We start from the raw sequence: 27,270 nt of genomic DNA, 5'->3' as shown, positions 1-27,270 counted from the left end.
TGGATGGAATATGATTTTTACTTACAAGTAAGCAGAATGATGTCTTAAAAGACAGGCAACTTCTCTGAGAGGTAATTTGTCAGTGGCCATTTTTGGTTGGAGGGTGATTCTAGAGCCAGACATGAGTGAAGGGCTTCGAAATTTTCTCTTTCTGCTGCTTCCTTTATTTCTCTCCCCCTTTTCTTCTATCTGGTTGGCTGCCATAGGATGTCTTCTGCCTGAGGACTGAACTGATTATAGAGAACTTGCCCTTCATTCATTTTATTGATACTCTGCTTTTCCACCAATGCATGAAAGGACTCACATCAGCTAGCAAAATTTTAAAAAGCAAAGACAGAAACAAGTGCAATCAAAATACAATAACTCACCATATTGAAAATCAATTAAACATCATAATATTAAAACAATCACATACACCCATTTACAACAATGTAAAACATTAAACAAGGTAAAACTGACACCACTGCCCTACCATTGAAAGCTCTTCTTTGGCAGCTACTCACTTGCCAAATCTTGCCTGAACAGAAAAATCGAGAGCTGCAGAAGGAAGGACAGAAGGGAGAGGACCAACCTGGCTTCTTTAGGGAGTTAATTTCACTGTTAGGGAGCAGCTACTAAAAAAGCCCCATCTAGTATCATCTCCTGTTAGTCCAGGGCCAGCCCATGACCCACAGATGAGCAGCCTTCGACTCCATCAGTCTTGAAAGCACTGTGCTAGAATACGGGCTGATTCCAATCAAGGGAGGAAAGGGAACTGTGGTCTCTTTCCTGCAAATAGCAAAAGGGTTACATCTGTACCCCTTGCTCTCACAAGACTCTCTGCGATTCTACTTTACAGGAGCAATGGAGACTTCCTTTGGTGTCCTGTATGTGCCAGAGAAGGGAAACAGAAAGAAGCCAATGAGTGGAAGTCATGGTGGCGATGATGGGAGAAAAGCTGCATATACATATCGTATAATGACATGTATAATACTGTATAAGGCTGCCAGAAAACTGATTCAAGTGATCTGTGCTGATGTGCAGGTTGTATTTTCAGCCTTCAGGAGCAGACAACAGTTTTCAGGAGGGAGAGAGAGAGAGAGTAGATTCATAACAGTTCAAATGCCTGGTGTTGAATATATTGGCATTAAACAGCAAGGAAGCACATGTTGAAGACATTTGTTGCAGTTATTTGTGTAACCTGTAATCATTAGTTCTGTTGATAATAATTATGTTGTTTTGGCCAGTGGGACAGTAAGTGTCTGTGCCTTTCTAAAATAGTGAATCAAGGATGTGGATCTTTGGCTGAGAAGGAAATCACAAAGGAAGTGATCAGAACTAGTGCCATAGAAAGAGAAGCAGACGTGTGGAATTAAGGAATGGTGTGACATACCAGAGTCTGTGGAATAATGGGAAGTAAGGTGCCTCCAGCCTGGAAGAAAGCATGAGTAGGGACAGAAGAAAATTTTCTCAATTTTTTAAAAAAATAAGAATACATCCAGACATTTCTTTATCAATATGATGGAAAATACCTGAAGGTTTTGTGTGTGTTTTTCAGAATTGATATGGTCGAAAGTAGAACTGATACATTCATTATTCCCTAAGATTGGCATGCTGAGTATTAGTGCCTCACTGGACTCTGTATACCTGGCTTAGCTTCAAGGACAGGAGCCAAAGGTCGTGTTTTAAACTTAAAATCAAGTGAAGAGTTGACTGAAAGAGAGAGGGGGGAAAAACCTTAAGAGAATTACAGGAAGGAAAATATGAAAGGCTACAACTGGTAAGTACAACAGAACTGTGTAAAGACATAAAATTGAATTAAGGCTGTGGCTCTTTCCCCCAGGATACCAAAATTTAGAGAGCTTTTGGAGAGGAGTCTGCTGGTGAGTGTTTGGAAAATGAGTGGCACCATCTCCTATCCCTCTCCCTTTAAAAACAACATCATTCTTTTTGGGGATGCAACATTTTGCTCATTCTCTTTGGGAGGTGGGGGCTCACACCTGAGCCAGAATAGCTGGTTACAGCTCTGAGCTTGATCCAAAGGATCCAAAGCCTTTTCAACACACAGGAAGGCTTTTTTCCAACTTGCCAAGAGTACAGCTAGAAAGGTATGATCTTACATTCAGAAAAGCTCTCCCATTTGCTCAGGACTCACATGCAGATTTCTTCTCAATTTGTTTTAATAGCCTGTCAGAGTCAAGGTTGATGGCCTCCAAGCAGCATTAGTTCCACCCACCAGCATTTCTCAAAATGCAATAACCCAGAAGAGCCACCATACTGTGTCATTGTGGGTGAAAGCTATGGCATCTGCTACTGTTTCTTTCTTTTTTAATTTTTATTAATTTTTTTTTGTTATCTCTTTGTAGTGTCATGGGAAGCTAGTAGGTATGGGATACTAAATGAAGGTGCAGTGTTTTGTCTACAGTATGGTCATTGAGGCAAAGGCCCTGACATGCACCCTGATTAGTGGTGGGCCCCCACTGGCTGTAATGATACCAATACTGACTGGAGTTTGTGCTTTATTGTGTGTGGTCTTTTTCTTGTATGGTAACACAGCCACAGGTACGCTGTGGTGATATACTGAGAGGAGTCCTCTGTAAGGGTTCATGGAACTGTCCCAATGTGTTTTTTCCATCTACTCCACAATTCCTGGATCCCAATCCATACTCAAGGAAATGGAGTACACAGCTCAGAACAACAAGAGAAAGAACACTTAACTATATGGAAGGCTTGAGCTTCCCTCTCCTGGTACAGGATCCAGCAGTTCCTGTCTTCATATTTATAGAAGGCGCTTTAGTCAGAAACAATTCCTTTTAAAAAGTAACTTTTCAAGTTGAACTAGATTTTTGACAGACACCATTGGCTGAGCCACACACTCTCCTCACACTTTGGTTAATAGTTCTGTCATGTTAAGCAGGGTATCTAGTATTCTCCCAATATGACAGTGCTTTCACCAAATCTTATAACCTGGCCTCCAGGTGAAAGGGTTGTCTGGGTTACATTTCTTGAGACCCATATAAGGGCAGTGTTTCCTTGTGTTAATTTGAAGCTTTGTTCCTTGGTTTTCCTAAGATAGGGTGAAAACAAAGATCTCTTATTTATATCAGGTAGAGTTAAAATGGCCACCTTGCGGTTCAGAGTTTGTTCTTTCTCGTCATGGATTTCCTTGAAATCTCTACCATTACTTCCAGGCTAGTTCAGCGTACTGGAAATTCATACAGCTTAAAAGTATTTCTTCCCTAGGCAGTGATTTCTAGAAGTGAAATGAAACATTTTTATTTCCATTTTGTCATTAATATTTATACCTAACTCCCTGTGGAGCCTTCAGGTTTATGCTTTATCCTCTTGAGAAGTCTTCCTTGATTCATTTTGTACAACATGCCTTGATTAGTTTCCTGCCAAATCAATGAGCATGTGGTTGGAGCGGCAATTCAGTCATCTCAGTGGATCTCACTGGTGATTCTTTGGGTCAATATCCGCACAAACCTATCTTAGAGATTCAGATATGGTTTTGGACCAGGGCTTTTATTCCCATTTGGCCAATGTGCACGGCACATAAAGATGAATCTGGAAGTCTCCACTTAGAACAAAACAGAACAGAGCAACCGAATTTGGAATTTAGAAAATTTGGAAAATAATCATTTTTGTTGGGGGGGGGGCGGCGGAATGAATTGTTTTCCAGAATTGGGTCTTTGCAATTCAAGAGATGGGGTTGGAGATGATACCTGTAGGTCCCTGGTATGTAGTCATGTAAGACACTAAAGGGGAAAAGAAAAGAATAGCTTTGGAGCAAGGGTGGCTGGCAATTTTAATCTTGGAGGTGATGTGAATCCACTCCAGGTTTTAGTTTGCCCTTTACAGGAGTTATGCAAGGTGCTGAACCTAATTTGGGGATGAGATTCAGCGTCTTGGACAGCTCTAGTAAATGACAGACTAAAACCCAAACTGGATTAGCAACACCTCTGAAATTGGGAGGCACCAGCCACCCTTGCTTTGAAGGGTGAACAATTCCTACTTCCATGACTTCTGAGTTTGCTTTTTCAGTTTCCGAGTTCCTATGCCCATTGGTTTTAGAGGAAAATAATCACACAGCTCTAATCTAATTCTTTCTAGTACATTGCTATATTTCATGAATCATGCTAAGACTGTGATCATGCTGAGCCTAAAATGACAAAGCAGATCAAATACTGCTCCCAAACTGTACACCCTTTCTTTGACAGATACTGCAACTCCGTCAAAAAGGATGCACACCAATTTCTCTGACATCAAACACACACACACACACAGAGAGAGAGAGAGAGAGAGAGAGAGAATGGGACTTCTATCTCTACTCCCAGAAGGCCAGTCTCTTGCTGGGATTCACCTTCAGTTCATTGGTTTTGGTCCAGTCTGTGACCATACTCAGACACTATTTCAGCAACCTGCCCATTCCCACCTGAATCAAGCGACAAAGGCAAATTGAACTGGGTGAACTGAACTTATTAAGGAAATCTCATTCTAAATGTCCAAGTGAAGTCATCCAATAGTTACAGATAGATGTTTCAGAGCATGGCTGTTTAAGAGGGACTCTTCTAGATCCCACAGAAAAAATGCCATTGTAATATGTCATCTGCTACCAGAAGGTGGATGTTATCACAGCTATACTGATTTTGGAAGTGGCACTTTTAAACAACGTGTTACAGAAACTAGGATCCCATGTGTTTCAGCCAATAAATTATTTTCCCTCCTACTCAACTTTTTGCATTCACTTTACCTTGAGTGATCAGCTGTAACACTTGCCACTTGTTTCCTATTGTGTGACAGAAATATTATAACTTTCTGCATTTTATTTGTTATAATTTCTCAGTCTTGCATTCATTTCCCCTAATATTTCTTCTTTGCCTACCCTTTCAATACAGTAGATCCTTAGTATTGAACAACCCGTCCACATTTCAACTACTTCTATTTCTTTTTATAGACTCATGCATCCACAGGTTCATGCTGTACAGTAGAAATAATAATCCATAACAGGATACAACATACATTCTGAAAACTAGTTTTAAATTTTTGTTGCATACTGCATCATAATGAATATCACCATTTCTACTCTGACATGTATTGCACAGCTATGATCCTACTACTAAATTATAAATTAGTTATACTGTATTTGTAAATGTGTTCTGAAGTTTCACATTGGATCCCTAACTGAATTTTTGGGCAGCTTGCTTTTTACCGATTACCATGGACTTGATTTTCTTAACATTCATATTTTCACCATGTTCATTACTTACGACACTGACTTTACTGAACAACCTTTGCAGACCATTTAAATTATCATTTAGTAATTCTGTCTTGTCTGCCCATCAGATGCTGTTGGCAACCACTACATCATTTGAACTTGAACTTGCAACTCTAAAACTATTCTCAGAAAACAAATCAAAAAGCAATGGAAAAAGTATACATCTTCACCAATGCCTATAACTTCTGTCATCAGATCTTCTACAAGTGTTTATTGTTGATACAGGTTGCCCATTATGGCAATTATTTCTTGAATCCAGACCTTTGTTTATCAACAGTTCCCATCCGTTTGCCATGGTGGACTCCATAAAAGGCATATATACTTACGTTCCTACTTTTGTCACACTGAAAGATAGTAATGTAAAGGCATCTCTCTCTCAATACATGTATGCAGAATCATGCTTCCCTAGTTTTGAAAGTGCATTTCTCCAGTCCATTTTTCAGAATGCTTTTAAATTATGCCATGCATATTTTTAGAAAATCTTAGGCAAATGGCTAATTGATGTTATTGTTCTGTAGTGTGAGAGCATTGCCCCTGGTGCTCCTGACGGGCTGTCTGCTCTTGCCCCCTGCCCCTTGGAGAGCCCATTGGAATCACCTTCTCCAGGGCCTTGGGCAGGTGCTAAAGCTGGTTGACTGACTCAGGACTGAGAAGGAGAGATGGTTGATGAGGGTAATGGGGTGGAGGTATGTCCCAACTGGAGAGAATAAAGATGGAGGAAGAGCAAGGACTAGAGAAGGAAAGTAGCCATAGGGACTCAAGAGACAGCTGGAAGTAAGGAGGCTGGAGCAGGCTTATCAGGACTGGAGGAAGAAGGCATCTGGGACAATGCAGTGGAGGAGCAGGTGGAGGCTTGATATCAGCGATGGCGAACCTATGGCATGTGTGCCACAGCTGGCATGCAGAGCCTTCTCTGCTGGCACACAAGCCCAAAGTCACCAGATTGCTACTCCTCCCCCCCCCCCGCACAGCCAAATCTGAGTTGGTGGCAGCAGCCACAGTACTGGCACTTCGCGAGGTGGCAGGCCAGGATCCGGAGCTGCTGGCGCTGGCGGCGGATCCAGAGTGGGGTCTCGAGTCACCCCCATGCCCAGGATTCCACCTTCTTCTGCCATTTCCAGTTCCGCCGCCACCACTTCCGGTTCCGTTGCCACCACAGCCTGCTGCCCGCTGGTTTTGTTGTTGTTGTTGTTTTCAGTTTGGGCACTCGGGCCCAAAAAGGTTCACCGTCACTGCTCTCTCTATAGAGAGAATCCCCAGTTATTCCATGGTTGTGGACCTCTGGACCCCTATCCTCATAGAGCTCCATCTCATGCATGGCAGAGGACATGGAATGAGCTTTGAACTGATTCCATGTCAGTTTTGGCCCAGGGCCCGGCACTGCAGATGCCTAGCTCCCTTCCAACTACAAGATCCTGACTCCAACCCAGAAGTGGCAGATGTGGTGTATGTGCCAGAAGGCCAGACACTAACACTTCCAGAAGGGCTTGGGAGGATTCAGGTGAATCTTGAGGAGAATGAGCTGTGCAATCTAGATGATTGGATTTTACTGGAGTTTGCTGGCTGACTGGGACCTCTCTCACGTTGCCTTAGGCTGACCTGCTTCTCAGGGTAGTTATAAGCATAAAATGGGAAGGAGGCGTCATATACACCACCTGCAGCTCACTTAACAAAGGCGCACTATGTAACAAACAAGCAATGCATAGGCAAATTAAGGTGGCATCTACTCAACTGACTTATTAATCTTATTTATTTATTATTATTTATTTGATTTATATCCCGCTCATCTGGTCGGATTGACCAGTCTGAGCGGCTTCATCAATAAGATATAAAGTAATTGATTTAATTAAACAGGCAAAATTACTGACTAATTAAATTCTAGATTTGTTATCAGACATCACAGAAGCAACAGTGCCTCCCACCCCAATTTTGCTCTTCTGTATGAATTGGCCACTATTTCCTCCAAATGCTCCTGCTTCTCACACAGGGAACAATAGAACTCGTCACTTACTTCCAGTCTTGTTAAAAGCTATTCTCCAGGATGAACTTTTGGTCACCTAAAGGCTGGGGTGGTTTGTGATAAAAGTGGGTGGGTGGGTGACCTTATCCTAAAATTTCAGGGTGAAGTACCTCTCTTTGGTCATCTGGACCTTAAAGGGCTTATCAAAGGAGATTAACTATCAACTGTAACCTGTTGCCTGCTCACAAGCCATGAAGGCAAATTCCCTGCAGAGATGGTATGACGGATAAATCTTACCCTTGCTGAGAAAAGATACTACCTGAACTCTCCCACTAGTGACTCTTCTCTGTTATGGAACCATCTCCTCACCACCAGCTGTCTGGCATGCTTTATACAGGGGATCATTTAGGACCTGGGTACAAAATGTTAAACATAAAAGATTTCCCAGCTCCTGAGTATTTAACCAACATCATGGTGTTGATTATAATCAAACTAGCATTAATTGTCAGAGCTACACATTTCCTTTTAATGTCCTTTTCACAAACATTCCTTTAATTCTAGAACAAAGGGCATGCTGTAGCTACAACCGTTATTAATAAGAGAGGTGGAAGTTCAGTCCCCTTATGTATCAAGGACATCTTAAGATATGCTGTTTTCACTGAACAATGTTAATTTGTGTAATATACCAGCTAATCAAACTCCACTGCTTATTCTCCAATTGGCTGCAGCATTACCCATGCCCTCCAGCCACCAAATGACATAAAAGATGCATTTGCAGATTTTGAAAATTAAAGCCATCTATACAGCCAGTGGGGAAGATCAGCTTATTTGGTTGCTTAATGAAATATAAAGATTATTTTAACCAATGTAAGCACAATTCGACAGCTTGCAAAACACTGCTGCAGCTTGACAAATGGCCTCCACCATTTACCAAAGAAAATTGCTGCATACTGTCTTTTAAATATTTAATTTATTCTACTAGGAATGTGCAGGGAGCTAAGGAGGAAGTTAACTGTGCCCGAGTATGATTCTCTTAGCCTACATGCTTTTCTAACTGTAATTTTAGACAAGATGCCTGTGTTAGTCTGCACTAACATATCAGGCCAAAACAATACAAATAAAATTAAAAAATAAACAAGATAATAAATAATGAACAAAATAAAAGCATTGTGGCACATTGAAGTGTAATGGCTATATTTTAATGTGAGCTTTCATGGACAAGTCCACTTCCTCCGACATAAAAGTGGGACTACATGGCAAATATTTAAACATGTATACATGGAGACTGTTTCCTAGGTATAAGCAGTTGATAGTACAGTATTTCACAGCTGGCAGTGACCTTTAAGACCCCTATCGATACCCAATTCTCCTCACTGGAAGCATTGTTCTCTAAACAATGACAATGATGGGCTATAGATAACAAAGCAGGAACAACAAGGTAATGAGTATTTTTAATCTCCAATGGGGGCCTGTATGGTTGCATTGGTTATTTAGGAGGAAGTATGGCTAGGAATTACACAATAATTGCCCTGTTTTACATTTGATAATGCCCAAAGAAACCTTGGCTTATACTGAGTCCACTGAGATGGGTTTTAAACACATGTATATATTTTATCTCAAATGACTCTGGATTCTTGTCCTGTAATCTTTCTTCTCCAGCATGGCAACTTTCAGATCTTGTGCTGAGTGTCCAAGTAAATTAAAATGATTCGAAACAGGTTTCTCTGTGTTGCCATTCCCGGTGTCCAATGTGTCAATTTATTCTTTTGCCCAGAGATTGTCCTGTTTGTCCTATGTAGAGTTCAAAGGAGCATTGCTGGCAAAAGATGGTATAGATAATATTGACAGAGGAATAGTTAAAAGTACCTCTGATGTGTTTGACATTGTTGCATCCTGAAATGGTGTTGCCAGAATAAATGTGGGGGCAGAGCTGGCATCTTGGTTTGTAGCCGATTTTAGGGCCCATCTCTCTGTCAGTGTTGTATGTCAGTAGTTGCTTGAGAGTGGGAGGGTAGTCAATAAGCAAGTATAGGACTGCTACCAAGGGCTTGCGAGAGTGAAGTATTTTTGTCAAGGATGGGCTGGAGATAACCTAAGATGTGTGATAGTGATCTCAGTTGTGGACCAAAAGTGAAAACTAGTTCGGCCATTTTCTCTTCTGGGTTTGTCTTGCAGTAGGTTACTTCTGAGTATTCATCTTGCTCTGTTAATTTGTTCCTTAGTCATATTGGGGGGGGGGCTATTGTACTCTGAGGAATGCATTTTGTAGATCCTTGAGTCCTAAGTCTCTATCTTGTGAATCTGAGCAGATGTGATTTTATCTGAAGGCTTGACTGTAAACAACAGGTGTGTGTGTGTGTGTGTGTGTGTGTGTGTGTGTGTGTGTGTGTGTTCAATATGGAAGCATGCAAGTAGGTATATTGATCAGTGGGTTTTTTTGTGCAGTGTGGTACTAAGATATCCATTTTATAGTTTTATGGTGGTGTCTAGAAAATGCATCTCTTGTGTAGATTGCCCAGGCTGAGGTTGATGTTTGGATGAAAGTTATTGAAATCCCAGTGGAATTTCTTTAGAGATTCCTTTCCTTGGGTCCAGATGAGAAAAAAAATGTAATCAATGTACCTCAAATAGAGGAGTGGTTTGGGGTGCAACAGTTAAGAAAGTGTTGATCTTGGTCAGCCATGAATATGTTTGCATATTGTGGGGCCATGGGAGTGCTCATGGCAGTTCCGTTGATTTGGGGCAATTTTTTTAAAAATCCTTACAGCTAGAATAACAGATGTATAAACAGTAGAGGAGTTCCTGGTAAGAATGTCATACTTGATATTTTCTGGCATCATAGTGCCTTTTTCATAGCACAGAGACTAACATGAGTTGTCACAGGAGGGATCCCTATGTTCTAATAAGATTTCCTTTATTATAGCAGCTTGTGCAAACATGCCAGAGAGAGTTGCAGTGGTATTTGTGAGAAGTACCTTTGGTGGCACGAGGAGAAATGGCGTTGTTTATTCAGGATTTCAGATTCCAGAGGAATTTACACTACTACTTTTTGTATTGTTACTGGTCATCTCTTACACCAGCCAGCATGATACAACTTTTGCAACGACAATAGCCATCACTACTGTCCCAGAACTATGTATTTTTTTTAAAAAAATCACTGGATAAGCCAATCTTGGACCCAGATCATCATTCTCAAAATTAAGATTTGATTGAAGCTGGCATTTGTTGTTTATTTTTGCTGGTATCCATTAAAGAGGCTATCATGTCTTGAAGAAGCTTCATCTCTAGAGATGGACATGACTTAAAAACAAACAAACCAGGGGATCTGTTAAAAACTGATGTTTCATTGATTCAGGTTGGATTGGTTTAATCACAACCAATGATACTGAACCACCCAGGAACATGAGGTGTTTGTGTTTTTTTTTTTTTGTTTGTTTGTTTTTGGCAATTTCATGAACTTTCTGGTTTTTCCCCTACCTTCACCCCTTTCCTGTTGCCCTCGTCAGCTCCCTACCAGGTCCTGTTGCCTCCCCCTCTTTGTCCTCTGCCTTCACCACCATCTTGAGACACAGCAGGTCTGGCTTTCCTTCCAGGAGCTGGGCCTGCAGTCTATGCATAGGACCCCAACCCCGCCTATCAGCTGATGGGTGGGGCATGTGCAGAGACTGCGGGCCTGGCTTTTGGAAGGGAAGCTCAGCCTGTCGCTCAAAATGTCAGCAGTTGTGGTAGAGAAGCAAGAGGCAATAAGACCAGTTAAGGAGGTGATGGGGGCAGTGGGCAAGCTGTGGGGCTGCAAATGGATGACCCAGCACCACCTTGTTCATTTGCAGTGATGTAGTAGTAGTAGTAATAGGTGGTGGCAGAACTAAGGTAGGTGATGGGGGCAGTAGTGACGTATTTTACTTGGCTGCAAAAGGGTCTATTATTTTAGATTGCTTGTAATTTATTTTAAATCATTTTAGTAAATGTAGGTGCCTCTGCTGGTATAAATCATTTCTGTGGGGTTTGTCATTAAAAAGTAGTTATGGTTTGTGGTTCATGGGTAGCCATGAACCAAGAACCACCATTTTTACAGTTCATGTTCATCTCTACTCATCACTTCATTTCATATTCATTACCATTGGAGGTGAATGTGAGTAGTCTTCATCTTTCCTTCTCAGCCATGATGTATCTGAATACAAAAGATCAATTTGTAGGTCACCATGCCCCCAGAAACTATTACACTATTTTCCTCATAGATGCCACCTTTCTTTCAATGGAGAAACATTTCCAACTTCTTTATCTGAGCACACAAAAATATGGTGTTTTGGGAACTGCAGTGGTATATATAGAGTTGATAATTTCTTGTTATATATTAGTAATTAGAGAATGTAGAATTGCTGTCTCAATACATACATATTATCTTATTTCAGACATACAGGGCATACAACCAAATACTATAATGAGGAGTGTTAATACTGTATTCAGGACATTCTGTTCCATTCTCTCTCCCTGCTGACTTTCTGTTTTTCTGCTACACTTCCTTGACTATGAGGGAAACCCCAGCTATAAGCAGAATGAGGTAGTTAGGTAGCAGGGCAATGGTGATAGAAGCAGGTTCAGCACCTTGGATAACTCCTGTAAAGTGCAGGCTAAAATCTGAATTCTGAGCTAAAGTTCAAATGCTCTTGGGATGGTCCAACAGACTCTACTCCATGCAAACTGAGGGTGCTCAATGAGCAGTTTGGGTTCCTCCCTCTTTGCATTTTTCTCTAAAAAATTTTTGTACTTCCATAAACTTTAGAGCTTCCTCCCTCCCTCTTTGGACAGTGGTCTGTAACCATCTCTGTTGCAAATGCTTCTAATCGGAGTTTTCATTCATTTTATAACTTTCCCTGCACACCACCACGGCACTCACAGTAAAAATGTGCTAGCTATAAAAATACAAGGCAGGGAATAAGAGTTTGATGCTTTAAATCTGCAGAGGGAATCAAAGCAAAAATGAAAGGGCAAAGAGCAGTGCAGTTCCTCACTCACAACAAGGTTCTCACATTGTGTGTTTATATGGGATGTATTGCATTTTAATCGTTAAATAGCAGGAGAAATATCTGAAGGCTAACGTGGCAGGAGGAGTGCCTGCTGAATGGCAGAAGATGGCCTCTTTCGCCCAATGTAGTAAGTCCCAAAATGATGGGAATTTTAAAAATGTGAAAATGAAGATCGAAAGAATAATAAAATTTTGAAGGGTAAAAGATATGGATTCTCTTCTGGTTAGAAGTGATAGCTGGGAATGAAATATACCATCCTCCTTCCTGGTCAAAGCTTCTCATGAAAGTCAACTTTCTCGGCCAGTAGTCCACTGATGAGCTTCAACATTTGTTGGCAGACCACAGCAACAGACCAGTTGTGTACTGCTTTATTCTGTTTGTTCATTTGTTGAAACCACAAGTCATAAAATTACTTTAAAAAATAGTGCAGTAAAATTTTGGGGATAGTTGTAGGCTGCAGGGCAGGTTTCTACCATTTAACACCAAAATCCCCAGCCAATTTTTATAAAAACATCCAAGCACTTAAAGTTTCATAGTTTGGTTGGGGACAGTGTTCTTGGTGGTCTGGGTAGATACTGAAAGCTCCCTGAGGCAGAAAACTACCCTCCCCGACTCACCAAAGCAACTCACCCCTTTGTTAAGTTGACCCAAGTTTATCTGAGGGTTTGACTACATGTGGAAAAAAACCTTGTTTTTAATTGGATTTAGCATGCTGAAAATCGCTTTTAGACATTCCAACTGCACGACAAACAGGGAAACATGGATTTTCTTTCTTCTGGGAAGCTGATTTTAGTTGGAAAGTGAGGTATTTTACTTGGCTACAAAAGGGTCATTTATTTTAGATTGCTTGTGATTTCTTTTTAATCATTTTGGTAAGTGTAGATGCCTGTGCTGATGTAAATCAATTCTGTGGGGTTTGTCAAGTAATTGTAGGATCAACGTTTTCGGGGCTGCAGGAAAACCTTGCAGTTTGATGTGCAAAGAGCCAGCAGAGAGAAAAAGGTTTGAGAGGGGATATTGCTCCCTGCTTCACAAGCCTAGAAGCTGCTGACCTTGTCAAGTATCTTCCCTCCCTCCATCCTGGCTGCTGAATCCGTTGCTCCCTCTGGGTGTATGTCTGTGTCTGTGTGTCTGTGCCTGTGTGTTTTCTGTCATGCACATCTGTCATGAACATGCATCAGGCTGCAAGCAAAGTTTTCAGTCCAATCTGTTTTAATTATTTTCTGTCTGTTAAGTTGACCTAGTGCTATGTCAGATTCCAAGAAATAAAAAATAAAGTATTTCAAAATGACATCACTACAGCGGTTTGTAGCTGTGAGAGGCAGCTATTGAAAGAGCAGATATGTTTAAGACAAAGCCTCACATGTAATGAATCTAAAGCCCGAGTAGCCACCGCAACCAATATATAACACAGTTTAAAAATGGATCACAAGTTTTCCCAAGAGGATGCACATACTGACCCAAAAACCATGTGACTACCACATGACTTTAAACCATCTTCAAAAACCACAATCCATCTTCCTATTCATTTTCATAGTGTAACTGCATCCTGATGTAGAACAGTGATTTAAAATTAAGTGCACATCCTGCAAACTCAAACAAGTACAAATGGCATCTGACTGAATTCCATGTGAGGCAAGCATTCCTGTCTTCAACACATTTTTGTTTGTTTCATACTGAAGTTTTAATTCTGCTTCAAAACTCTTCACAGCCTTCTCCTCATCTCTCCTTTGCTGCAGGTCTTATGCCACCATGCAGCATTATGGAGTGAACGGTTATTCTCTTCATGCTATGAATTCGCTGAGCGCCATGTACAACCTGCACCAACAGGCAGCACAGCAAGCTCAGCATGCTCCAGACTACAGGCCATCCGTGCATGCCCTCACTCTGGCAGAGAGATTGGCTGGTAAGAACAACTTATAGATCCTGTGCTTGCACTGGACGTATGTACAGTACTGCAGTCTGGATGTTGCTGAAATGGGAAATACATTGTCAATAGACCTGCGTGTTAGCACTTGGCAAGGAAAGGAATGGGTGGGAAAACCAACTCCAGTCTTCCTCTCTCCTTTGGTTACTCTGGATCTAGTCCCCTTTTAAAGAAACCTTGCATGTCTTTTCCTCTTACAATATCTTTTAGTCTGGTCATTAAAAGCACATACTTAAAAATGGAAAACAATTTTATTTTGATTTTTGGAAAGCAGGGTATATGTTTATGGGCTTGTTAATAATAATAATAATCTTAGAACTAACTGCAGATCTGGAAGGAGCCCTATTTTCCTGGGGTTCTGTTTTTTTATTTTTTGTTTGTTTGTTTTTGAGTGTGTGTGGGTGTGGGTGTGTAGTTCTATGGGGCTTTCTCCTAGGTATTGCACACTGCAGGAGTGGGTAACTTTAGCGAGTATGGAACCCAGTTTTCTCCTCCAAGGTGTCCTCTTGATAGTTGAAAATGCCCAACTCAAAACAGAACAAAACTGGATATCCACTTCCCGCTTTGAAAAAAAAGTTTTGTTTGTTTCATTTTTATACTGCCCATCTGGCCATAAACCACTCTGGGCGGCTTACAGCAAGAAACATACAATAAACACGGATAAAATACAGAATAGGTAAAGGTTCCCCTTGCCATTTAGTCCAGTCGTGACCGACTCTAGGGCGTAGTGCTCATCCCCGTTTCCGAGCCATAGAACCAGCATTGTCTGAAGACAGTTTCTGTGGTCATGTGGCTGGCACGACTAGACACGGAATGCTGTTACCTTCCCACTAAGGTGGTACCTATTTATCTACTTACATTTTTACATGCTTTTGAACTGCTAGGTTGGCAGGAGCTGGGACAAGTGACAGGAGCTCACTCCATCGCATGGATTCAGTCTTACAACTGCTGGTCTTCTGACCTTGCAGCACAGAGGCTAATGCAGTTTAATTCGCAGCGACACCACGGCCCCTAAAATACAGAATACAACCAATCTAAAAATAATAATAGTAAAATAAAAATAAAAAATACAATTAAAGTACTTTGAAATACAATTAATATGAACAGACAATTAAAATAGTGGAATTAAATCATGGTAGACTAAAAAGGTTCAGTGGGCTCCATCCGTGTGATATTTCGAAATGCCTGACTAAATAACAAGGTTTTCAAAGATTTCTTTAAAAATCAACAGCGAGGGAGCTGGGTGAATTGCAGGAGGCAATTCATTCCACAGTCGAGGAGCAACTGCCGAGAAAGCCTGGTTTCTCTTTTTTTCCTCTCTCTCCAGGCCTCTCTGAGAGTTAGAGTCCTCAGCTGGCCTGCTTGGTGTTAAATGGTGAGGGAAGTTGGCACCTATTTAGAAGATAACGCACACTTCATGAAGGCTTCCAGAAAGGCCTAGAAAAGGAACTGTGGGAGTCTGGGAGAGGGGCCACCAAACAGCCTTGTTGGCTTTCAAATGCCTCTACAACCACACTTTGCTCATCTCTGAATGAAAGGATTGGGCCCTCAGTATATCTTGGGTGTTTTCCTTCCTTTAAATGCCTATTTCAACACCTAAGTTTCAAAGGGCACAATGAGCAGGGTAAAAGAATGGGTTTCTGTCCACCATTTATTTGTTAACAGAAAAAACTAATGTCATGTTTTTAAAACTCTGAGGTTTTAAAAAATACACAGCAAAGTAATCCCATTTACTAAAAATCTGAAAGTTCTCTATATGCCCTTCATCTCTACTGCCTGAAAAATTATTATCTCTGTTTTCTATAGATTCTCAGTGCCAGAGTTATAGCTCATGACTTACCACAGTGTTTTCTTACCTCAACCCAGATGGAGGGGCTTCTTCTAAAGCTAATCTAGTCCCTGTATTAAAAGCCTTCCCATTTAGGATTTGTCTAGGGTTTTTAGCAGCCTCAGCTGACCTTCTTTGCCTGATGCACACAAATTACCCTAATTAAATTGGCCACTTCTTTTGTCTTCCAACGGCTGTACGTTTCAAGACATCATCTTGGAGGCCCGTTATGGCTCCCAGCACCGCAAACAGAGAAGAAGCCGGACAGCTTTCACAGCCCAACAACTGGAAGCCTTAGAGAAAACTTTCCAGAAGACTCACTATCCAGATGTGGTGATGAGGGAGAGACTGGCAATGTGTACTAATTTGCCAGAAGCCAGAGTACAGGTAATTGAGCTGGAGTACTTCTTATGTTAATATTCTGGGGCTGAAGAAAGATGCAGTAAATATTCAAATATTTTTTTGTCCTCAGCAAAAAAAGAAAAAAGAAAAGGTGTTTCAAACTATGTCCAATAATGATATTTGTAAAAAATAACATCCATCCAACCTTTGAACCCTCTACCTTTATATTCTTGAAACTTTAACAGTATTGTGTTAATCTTTTGTGCACTCATACTCCCGTAATATGCAGTAAAGTTTTGGGGATTATTCTGTATCTTGACTTCACGATCACTTTCCAAATGCAGATATTGCTTGCAAAAAGTGAACATGTAATGACCCTCAGGCCCTTCATACTCTTTGATGATGATGCTAGATGATAGAGTTAGCACATCTTTAGAAAAGGTGCTCCCTCAAGTGGTGAAAAATGTCTATCTGTCATAGTATGTTTTTTCCTCACATGTAGCTTGCACTTCACACACTTTACTTTTGAATTCATCGTGGAAGTTAAACACAGGCTTAACTTGCAACTCTGATTCCTGAAGTGTGCATCTATCTGTAGATTCTTTGTGGGTAAGGGGGGGGGAACGAATTGGAGAGAATAAACTTTCCCTTGACATCCAGTTCAACCATCAAAGTGACATCTGCATTAATTTGTTTCGAAATGGTTTTTAGCTCTTAACAGTTCTGTGTTTTTCACAGAATCCTTATCTGAAACCGAGGAGTTCATTGGTGGCAGTTTCTGAACAAGATGTATTAGTTATTAAAGTGCCTAACAATGTTGAAATTTTAGTTTTAATTCTAAAATACCTTTTTAAAAAGAAAATCCTAATCTATGGTATTGTTCCATGATTCTCCCCAACCCCTCCCCCCCATGAAGGTTTGGTTTAAAAACCGAAGAGCTAAGTTTCGAAAGAAGCAGCGCAGCCTGCAAAAGGAGCAGCTCCAGAAACAGAAGGACTCCGAAGCTAACCACAGCGAGGGCAAACCCGATACCCCCGTCTTGGAAGCACAGACTCCAACTCCAGAGGCAGAGAAATCTTTGCACTTGCCGAGCGAGGTAAACACAGAGCTCAGTCTGACTATGTCTGAGCAGTCAGCAAGTGAATCCGCTGCTGAGGACCAGACAGACAGAGAAGAGGAATTCAAGATCTCCCTGGAAGAGAGCAAAGCAGAGAAGAGCCCTGGAGCTGAAAACAAGCCTTTGAACAGCAAGAGGGCGAGCCCAAAAGCAGGTGAGTGAGGAAGGACACCGACATGCTCTTCGGGCTGGGGGAGGGGCCTCGGGGCTCCACGGTAAAAGTTCTGATCTAAAGGAATCCAAGGAGGAGTAGAGAGAAATAGTGGCCCCTCAGCATAATCTGAACTGCGTCCAAATAAACTCTCATTGAGATCAAACAATTTTTTTCTCTCTCTCCAATGGACAAAACACAAAAACAAGCCCAAGCGTTCCCACAAACCCACAAAATGTGGCTGGCTAGGCATGCGGATCCTACCTTGGAACATTTGTGTGACCCCACTGGTGGCTCTCACAGCCCTTTATCCCCTGGTGTTGTTGAGTTATTTTAATAGAGCTTTGCCTTGATCAGGGATTTTGGAGGGAGCTTCCTCCCAGTTGGGGGATTCGACCCTGTCACTTCTCTTGGTTTCCTGACATTGCACAACACAGCGAACAGGCCACCCATCCGCTGACTGGGGCAAAGCTCTGTTTTTGTTTTTGTTTCATTTTTAATTGTTGCCACCCAGTGCAGTGCTGTACCAGACATTTTTTTAAAAAAAATTAAACGAACACCCTCACAACAGGGGATGAATGGCTGTGAGAGCCAATCAGTGGGAGGATCATTCACACATGTGAAATTGATTTCAATGATTCGATTCCACACCCACCATAAAATAAATGGACCTCTGGCAGAGGGCCAGGAAACTTGCTGCTGCACAGAAAAAAAAATACAGTACCCTGTCAAATTAATTAATGCTTGCAAATACATTGTGTAATCACCAGGATTTAAACTCAGTTCAAACATACTAAACGTGATTTAAATAAGGGTGTGTTTTTGTTGTTGTTTTGTGTTTGTTTTTGTTTTACTAGTAGGATCAGGGCTCATAAGCAACTATTGGGTGATTTCTGGTTATTTAATTCTACCCAAAATTTTAAAAGTCCAAATCCCAGAGATAAGAATACTCTCCCTTCCCCTGTATCCCCTCCCCATGATCTCCCCCTATAATGTGTAGGGAAATGTGGCTGTCCTTCATTGGCCTAGGCATCCTTGCATGTATCTAACACTTGATTGGGATTTACACAGATGTGTGAGAAATAACAATCCATAAGGAGAAGTAAACCATTGGTGCGTCCCCCTTACACCTTTCTGTATTTCCACATTCCCTTGCGTGATGTACCAAAAGCTGCCTGCGTTTAGCATAACCTGGACATGAAGGTTGCGAATTGAATTAACTTTTGGTACTTCAAATGCAGTTCAAATCTCATTTTGAATTTGCATCCTGCTACAGTTAGTGGGTTAAAAGAAAGAAAGAAAACTGACTTGACTTTGCTATGTTTACAAATGCAGATTCCCCCATCAATGCTACGGCCACACCATCTTCCAGCAGCAGTCTGTCTCAGACTCACTCCTACTCATCCTCACCCCTCAGCCTCTTCCGCCTGCAAGAGCAGTTCCGCCAGCACATGGCCGCCACCAATAACTTGGTCCATTACTCATCTTTTGAAATGGGGACACCTTCTGCCATGCCGTATTTGGGCATGAATGTCAACATGGCCCCCCTGAGTTCGCTGCACTGCCAGTCCTATTACCAGTCCCTTTCCCATGCCCAGCAGGTGTGGTCCTCTCCTATCCTGCAAGCATCCTCTTCTCTCCCGAGCCTGAACAGTAAAACAACCAGTATCGAGAACCTACGGCTGCGAGCAAAGCAACACGCCGCCTCTCTGGGGTTGGACACATTACCAAACTGAACACCAGGCTGGAAAGAAAAGGCAGGGGGAACACCCAACACCATTCAAAGAGCCCGAACAACAGATGACTTAAAGGAACCGCCACACATCTTTGCCACAGCTTGGGTTGGTCTTTGACATGCACTCGGTTTTATTGTGGTTCTGGTTTCCACGTCAGGCATTGCTCTGGCCTGCTTTTGCTGGCCCATTAAAATAAATAAATAAATAAAGAATAAAACCCTGGAGAAAGGGAAGATGTTTTAAATGTGAATTTGTCTTCAGAACTGTGAGTCAAATATGTAATATTGGAAAGATTCTTTAGATAATACTATGATAAATGTCTTGATGGCTTTGTTTCTCTGAGGGAGTGGGGAATCCCTGCTTCATACTGTATATAGTTTATATGATCTTGGAAATGTTCCCTCGCCTGTGTGTTAATGTCAGTGTTGCCTTATGCAGAACTGTGAAGCACCTCCTTTCCCTTTTCTTTTGCCATTATAGAATCAGTAGAACCAACACTGTAATCAAAGAAAGAAAAAGGTAATGAAAATGTTTTTATTTCATATGGTCAGTGTTCCAAGTACAATTTAAGAGAAAGCTATTTTGCAAAAGAAGGAGAAGATCGGTGCTGTCTTCCACTTCAGTTCTCCATAAGCACCATATGTTGTGTGATCATTTAAGGTTCTGTTCCTGTTTAAGCACTTCCAGTAGAGTAATATTGATCTCCCAACACACTTCAAATAGAATGAGTGAGAAGGTATTAGAATGTCTTCCTTAGAAATCTCTCTTGCAGTTTTTAAATTCACATTTCATTCCAATCTGCCGAAGGGTAGACTTTGCTATTTCTAAAGTTTTTCATCATCATCATCATCTTAGAACTGCAGAGCTGGAAAGGACCATATGGATCATCACATCCAGCTTCTATCAAGGAGGAATACTGGGGAATCAAACTCCCAACCTCAGGCCCTGCAGGCAGATACTTAAACCACTGAGCTGTGTGACAGTTGTGTAAAGCATCTGAGGACAAGTCCAGGACCTTTTGCCACTTTTAGGTGCAACAGGAAAGTGGCACTCCCCCGGCCCTGAATTTTAAAATGCACTGTATTCATGTTAGTTTGATACCTATGATATAAAGTTCCAGAAGTACCTCTCCTCCTCCCTAGCAATAAAAATACAATGGTAATTGTAAGTTCAGTAACAAAGTGGATCCCTTTTCTTAATACCCAATAGTGTCAAGAATATATTTCTTCACAGTCTCCTACTACTCTCTCCTTTGCTGTTTAATTTATTTCTAAATGATCTTGCCCTTTCCTTTGATGAATCTTGTCATCCACCAAAATTGGCCCAATGAATCAATTACAGTCTCCTCCTTCATGATGAGACGGCTGACACGCTTGGTACCAGGTCTCCTCATGAACAGAGTCGTAGATTCAAATAGCTATTCAGCAGCAGCAACCAAGGCAGAATTCAGCATTCCAAATTCATTTTAATATGCAGATGTCTTACAACTGCAGAACAGAAGAGAATTTATTTGGTCACCTCTGCAAAACTGAAGTGAGAGGTACGTGTATGCAAAAGGTTGCATCATTATTTTGTTTTGGTCTGGTTTTGAAGAAACCACACAAAATTATATGCTTACTATTACCAGACTCTGAAGTTGGATAAGAACAATCCCAAAATGGATTGGAGTATTCATTGTAACCTGTAATGTTATGAGGCTAATTTAGAAGGACTGGATTTTTTCCCTAATATGAATTTATCTCACTGTGCAACATTCTCTTATGTCCATCAACTAAAAGAATGGCATTTGCCAGTTGATTTCCCTTCCCCTCTCCAGTCTTATCTCTCCCATGTCAGTTGTTTCAGATCTGGGAACCTCATGACAGGCCTCAGTGGATATATCGAGGGGTTGCGGGAAGGAAAAGGAAGACAGAGAGGATGGGAACAGTTCCATAGGGCAAGGAGAAGTCCAGTTATGCAACAGTGTATGTAGTGCTTGGATTCCAGCTCAGCATAATAAGCTGAGCCGACATGGCTGTAGGCTGAACTATTGCCATCACCATAACTTATGGGACACAAGACCTCACAGACGTATCCACTCTGCATATAGGCAAGACGGAAGTGCTTGTAGATACTTAATGTCTTGTAAAACAATTTGTCTTTTGCAAAGTCAGGTTTAATAGATGCTCCTTATTTGAGAAGACATGCCTCTCTTTAGAGACATGGCAGTTCCTCAGAGTTCATTTCAGCCGTCATTCTTCATTTAAAATGGAGCTGGACACCTTTTTCAAAAATAATTATTTAAAACTAATTTCAAACTGTTCTAGAAATATATTTCATAAGGGGTTCAGCAGCAAGCTGTGAATTGCAGAACTCAATTCATGTTCATCACATTCAGTTCAGTTCAGTGGGGCTTACTCAAAGGCAAATAAATGTAGAATTACAGCCTAATTTTTATAATTATGGGAATGTGACTACCAGAGTGTATATGTCTCAAATTGCACTCTACTTTAGACATGCCAACTCTGAGTAAGATTTGGTTCAACTGACATTAATGTAGCAAACCCTAGAATAATTTGGACAACATTAAAACTATTTTATCAAAAGGTGCAATTTTACAACTCATTTAACTGTATAATTTTGTATTTTGGGTCACCTTTTGAAAAAATTAGCATCACTTAGGTCATGGCTTGGTGTTTTACTAGAGTTTAGAGCTGGAAAAAGATAAGAAAAATTGAAGTCTTTCAACTTATCCTTTTCTATTAACTTTTTCCTAATAGCAGGATGATGTATTATTTACCTTGAAATGTTCAAATGTCACCCATCACCTAGCTCCTTCTTTTCAAATGGTTTTGTATGTCTATATACTGAGAGCACAGCTCATCACCTTGAAAATGAAATAAGGATGATTCTGTTTCTCTTTTGGTTTTTTTGAGGGTGGTCATAATCTAAAGTAAATTTCTCTGTATCATACTGCTTCTACTAAGTGGTTTTGAAAATAAGGAATCTTAATAACCATGTGAGTATATTCAAATATTCTTGTCCCTCTGCCCACATATGTGCTAATTCAGACATAAAGGTAAAGGTTCCCCTTGACAATTTGTCCAGTCGTGTTCGACTCTAAGGGGCGGTGCTCATCCCTGTTTCCAAGCTATAGAGCCAGCGTTTGTCCGACGACAATCTTCCGTGGTCACATGGCCAGTGCGACTTAGACACGGAACGCCGTTACCTTTCCACCGTAGTGGTATCTATTTATCTACTTGCATTTTTACATGCTTTCAAACTGCTAGGTTGGCGGGAGCTGGGACAAGCGACAGTTGCTCACTCCGTCACGTGGATTTGATCTTACAGCTGCAGATCTACAGACCTTACAGCACAGAGGCTTCTGCGGTTTAAGCCGCAGCGCCACCATGTCAGACATACCAATGGTCATACTGAAACAACTATACCAATTTTTTTGTGAAAAGGATCAACCACTACACCTGATTAACCAAGAAATAAATGTACCTGTGGGTTTATTTATATGCTTATTTTCTTGTTAGTATTGTTCTGTACTCTTGCACCTTGAAATTCTTTTGCCTACAATTCTGCATAAATTAACCTGATTATTCTAAAGCAAACTCAGTGTCTCACCAAGTATGAGCCCCATCACACCTGTGTTTTTACCTAAGTGTCTCAAAGTATCTTCTGAAAACCTTATGGTTGGTCTAATCCATAACTGGCTTTGTGATATATAAACACACTTCTTGTATTTTGTGCAAAATGTCCATTATCGGCATTATATTTTGTGCAATACATACATGTATCTTCAAAATAAGTACTATAATACTTCTTAAGAAAAATGCAAATTGGAAATACTGCATCAGTAATTCCCCATCTTCCAAATTTAAAGCTTGGAAGCAAATAATGCTGGGTCTCAAGAATATACATTGTTTTTCTATCTTATAATTATTAGTGTTTTATCCTCTCCTATTGTTGAGATCTTTTTGACCAAAGCAGACAAAAATTCTTTTGCTACAAAACTTTTCATGGAATCAAAAATGGCCAGAAACTTGGTTAGGAAAGAAATTTCCAAACTGAAAAAAAGTCTATGGCTTAATAGAATTATATATAAACTTATCAAATCATTTCTGTATTATTTTGATTTTAAGAGAGGGAGAGAATTAAAGTCCTCAATTCTAAAGGAAGGGTTTCCCATGAAATTAAGGCATGTGGAGACTTAAGCCACTAGAGACAGAGATAATTATGAATAAAGTGAACAGGAGTAACAATTATCATCATATCCACCATACTGATTTTCCAGCATGTCTTACCTGGTTATATGTTACATCCTTTGTATATACAACGTAAAATGTACAAGGAACTGCTGCGTTAGTAACTGGAAGCAGGTACAGCTTATACAATTTTACGCAGTGCCAGTTTTTTCTGTCCTTTTTTTGGATGATGCATAGATGTCATCCTGGATTGAAGCTGAGCTCAACTGAGGAGCAGATGGAGACCTCAGTAGAGTATATCCCCTTCTATTCATCTCAAGACAATAGCTCTAAAATTACTTTCTCTAAGGCATGCATCTTACTAAAACCAGGTTGTAGCAATATAAATCTGCTGTTGGACAACATGCTCCTTCAGACTATATGCATAAGAGCTCTCATGATTGAAAGCTTTACCGTAACAGCCTGAAGGCCACAGTCTTTTGTGGCTAACTTTCTAGAAGGTGTGTTTTGGAGGTAGGAGGGCATCTAGCAAAAACAGGTAGGGCCCAGAAGCGGAATCCCTCCCATATGCTAATGTACACATCAATTCTTCATATACATAAATGTCCATTTATACATTAATATACATGCACATATGTGCACACATGCTCTCTCTCTCTCTCTCACACACACACACACACACACACACACACACACACACCAATTGCACTAGCTCCAAGGGAAGGCTTTACTCAAGCCTAATTGGTACTGCTATGTGTGTGTAGGGGGATGAGTCTAGTATGTGAGGAGGTGTGCTGAATGACCCCACTTTCCATGCTGTAATGGTTCCCCGTTGCTTCCCATGTCGCAGTTAGACTGGGTGGTGGTGGTGGGGAACATTTCCATTGGAATTAAATCATGTAGGAGTAGGAAAAGTGGTGAGACTGTGGGCCACATCCCACCTCAAGGTTCCCAAGCCCTGTACTATTCAAAATGCCTCTCTATATCACAGAAAGCCAGATATTGGAGCAAAGTCTACGTATATATCTTTTCCCTTGGGCTGCTAATTTTTTCGCAAAGAAAATGCAGAAGATCATTCTGTCATATCAACCCTGCTGTGCAGTCTAAAGTGATACAATGAATATGCAACTGTATCGCCTTCTTTGTATGAGGATTAGGCCTTCTTTCTAAGAAAATGTGCCAAGGTCAGGATGAGGGCAAAAAAATTTTTAGTGCCCTCCTGACAGAAGATAGAATCTATAAAAACTAAAATGAACTTCTGTTATATTTATACAGATTCCCAGTGTGGTGTAGTGAACAGAGTGACAGATTACGACTCTGGAGAACAGGGTTTGAATCCCTCCATGGCCACAGAAACTGGGAGAGAGGAACTTGTAAAACCACTCCTTAAATCAGTTCTGATTTAATGGCACAAAACACAAACACACACTTTTATACAGTGCTGTGGCTAAAAAATAAAATATCTTGTCTTCAGAAAGGCAAAACCCTATTCAAAGCATCCTGAGTAAGAAGACATTTGAGGGAGCGCTTTGTGAAACATGCAGATGTGTAGATATTTTGACATGGCTATTAAAGATGCATTTGTTGTGGAAACTAACCATGCATAGACTAAATTAGTTGGGTACAGATTTGTGATGCAAGCTTATTTATAAAGTTGCCACTTGGGATGAAAATCTTTCTTGCAAGAGAAAATTAAATATTTTCTTTCTGCTGGGCAAGACTACAAGTGGTTTTGTGCATTTTTTACATTTTCCATTTGAAAAATTTGCAGAAGTGGGCTTTGTGTAAATACCCCTGTATTTCGCTGCTACTGACAGACAAAAGTGTTGGTCTTTACACTCTTATGCAGGAGCAAACAAAACAAAACAAAAACCCTCTTAGCAATCAACACATTTTTGAAGGGATGTCCTGATGTGTTGAGACACACCCTTTCACTATACATATAGTGGAAATGGAGACATATACATATGTTATACACATGTACTTCAGACTCTGAAGGGGGAAACCAGTTCATGAATTTCTAAATTGGCTGGTAGACTGGAAGTAGTAGAATATTTAGGCTGTAATCCCAAAAAGACATTACGCCCTCTTGAACACAGTGGGATTTGCTTGGAACTGCAGTAAAAAGAGTAGAGCTACAAATATTTGTTCTCAATGCAGATAACATAACGACAGTAAAAGTGAAGTTCAAGGCATATTGCTGCCAGAGGCAAAGCAGGAAATGGCAATTATTGCTGATCAAGGTGCATAGTATCTAAAACTAGCCAAGACATTTTGGTATATGAGACAGACTATCTCACGAGCCGTTCTTCTCTTACACTTTTTTAAAGAAGCCCAGAAAGAAAAATGACTAAACATTTCCTGCACTTTCGTAGTACCATGAATATGCCCCCTGAAGCAGTTGGGTCATGCTGACTAATGGTAGAGCCAGACCAGACAGCCTGGGATTAGTGACAAGCTTTCTGTTATTTGGGCCATGAAAAGCAAGAGTAAAATCACTTCTAAGGGGCTGTTGTAATTCAACTGGGATACTGTATACGGTATTCCATCAACAGTGCACCTGGCAACACATTGTCTTTTGATACCTTACTAGCAACAAAGAGGAGGAGTGAAGAATTTAGATAGCTCTTGGGACTTTAATAATTTTTTAGACTCTGAGTGAAGTCATTTCATGTTGATAACCCTATTTGACTAGCAGAGCTCTTAACCACAAACATGCATGTCAACCATATTTGGATAAGGAACAAAGAGTTTTGAAGAGGGAAAACATCAAAGTTATATGCTGTATAATTTTCTGTAAAAAAAAAAAAAACCCAAAAACCACACACCCTGTAACGTAACAGTTTTGTGCTGTATGATTCACTAACTGGCAATGCAAAATGTATAATATTTATTTATTCTGATAGTTTAAAAAGAAACACAATTGTACTCATTTAAAGCAGGCTGCAGCATGATGCCATGTACCCAAATAGTGTCCATCTTACTTTATGTAAAATTGCCTGTTTTCATATTCGGATAATAAAAATGTGAGGCAAAATGGTCTGTGTGTTGTTCATTAGGGCATGTTTTTTGTCCTTCAGTGGAATGAGTTGCTCCTTGTTTTGACTAAAGAATGAAAAAGTTGTCTTGTGCTCAGGACACAGCTGGAGGACATCTTCTCATCTAAACAAGAAAAAAGGAATCTCCCAATTCATGGCCAAACTAGATGCAACATTATTCACATCACTAGCTCTTGCATAGATTTAAATCAATCTTTCAATCAATAGCAATTTCTGACAGAGCCAGATCAGGCAGGAACAGGGCATAGAGTGAGGAGGGTTAACATCTTTACCTTGAACACAATCATTACTGGGATTATACAACATCACTGCCTGTGTTTGATAGTTTATATATTTTTTTTTGTACAAGGACTAAAAATATTAAGTCCATGTGTGTTAAATCTTGTTTGGCTCTTGAGTTTGTGAATAATGTTTTAAACTGTCTATTCTCTCTCTCTTTTTCTTTTTAAAAACAACTTGCAGTTTAGAGAAACATTTGAGTTAGTCATACTTTTTTAAATTATTTTTTTAAAAATTCCTTTGAGAAGGTTGCTCTGAAAAAGTTCAGTATTTTCAAGTTTAAATGCAAGTTCATCTAAAGGAATTCCTCTGATTTTGTCTGATCTCCCTCCAGAACAGCTACCATGTACTCAGGAAATATCCAGTTGGAACGCTAGACCACACAGCCCATGGG

The 27,270-nt window shown here is 40.5% G+C and overlaps 1 protein-coding gene across 1 annotated transcript in view; it reads left to right on the top strand.

Moving 5' to 3' along the window:
* The window catches only part of DMBX1 (diencephalon/mesencephalon homeobox 1), a 40,024-nt gene extending 13,712 nt beyond the window's left edge, over positions 1-26,312 (top strand). Inside the window, exons 2-5 of the mRNA XM_020807512.3 lie at positions 13,984-14,150; positions 16,208-16,386; positions 17,258-17,612; positions 18,945-26,312. Of these exons, the coding sequence (XP_020663171.3) occupies positions 13,997-14,150; positions 16,208-16,386; positions 17,258-17,612; positions 18,945-19,345 (1,089 nt within the window). The 5' untranslated portion in view covers positions 13,984-13,996 and the 3' untranslated portion in view covers positions 19,346-26,312. The remainder of the gene's footprint in view (positions 1-13,983; positions 14,151-16,207; positions 16,387-17,257; positions 17,613-18,944) is intronic.
* Positions 26,313-27,270: the final 958 nt, after the last annotated feature.

The sequence above is a fragment of the Pogona vitticeps genome, chromosome 4 (assembly GCF_051106095.1).
Source record: "Pogona vitticeps strain Pit_001003342236 chromosome 4, PviZW2.1, whole genome shotgun sequence".
NCBI lineage: Eukaryota > Metazoa > Chordata > Lepidosauria > Squamata > Agamidae > Pogona > Pogona vitticeps.
This window is presented reverse-complemented; position numbering and strand designations above follow the sequence as displayed.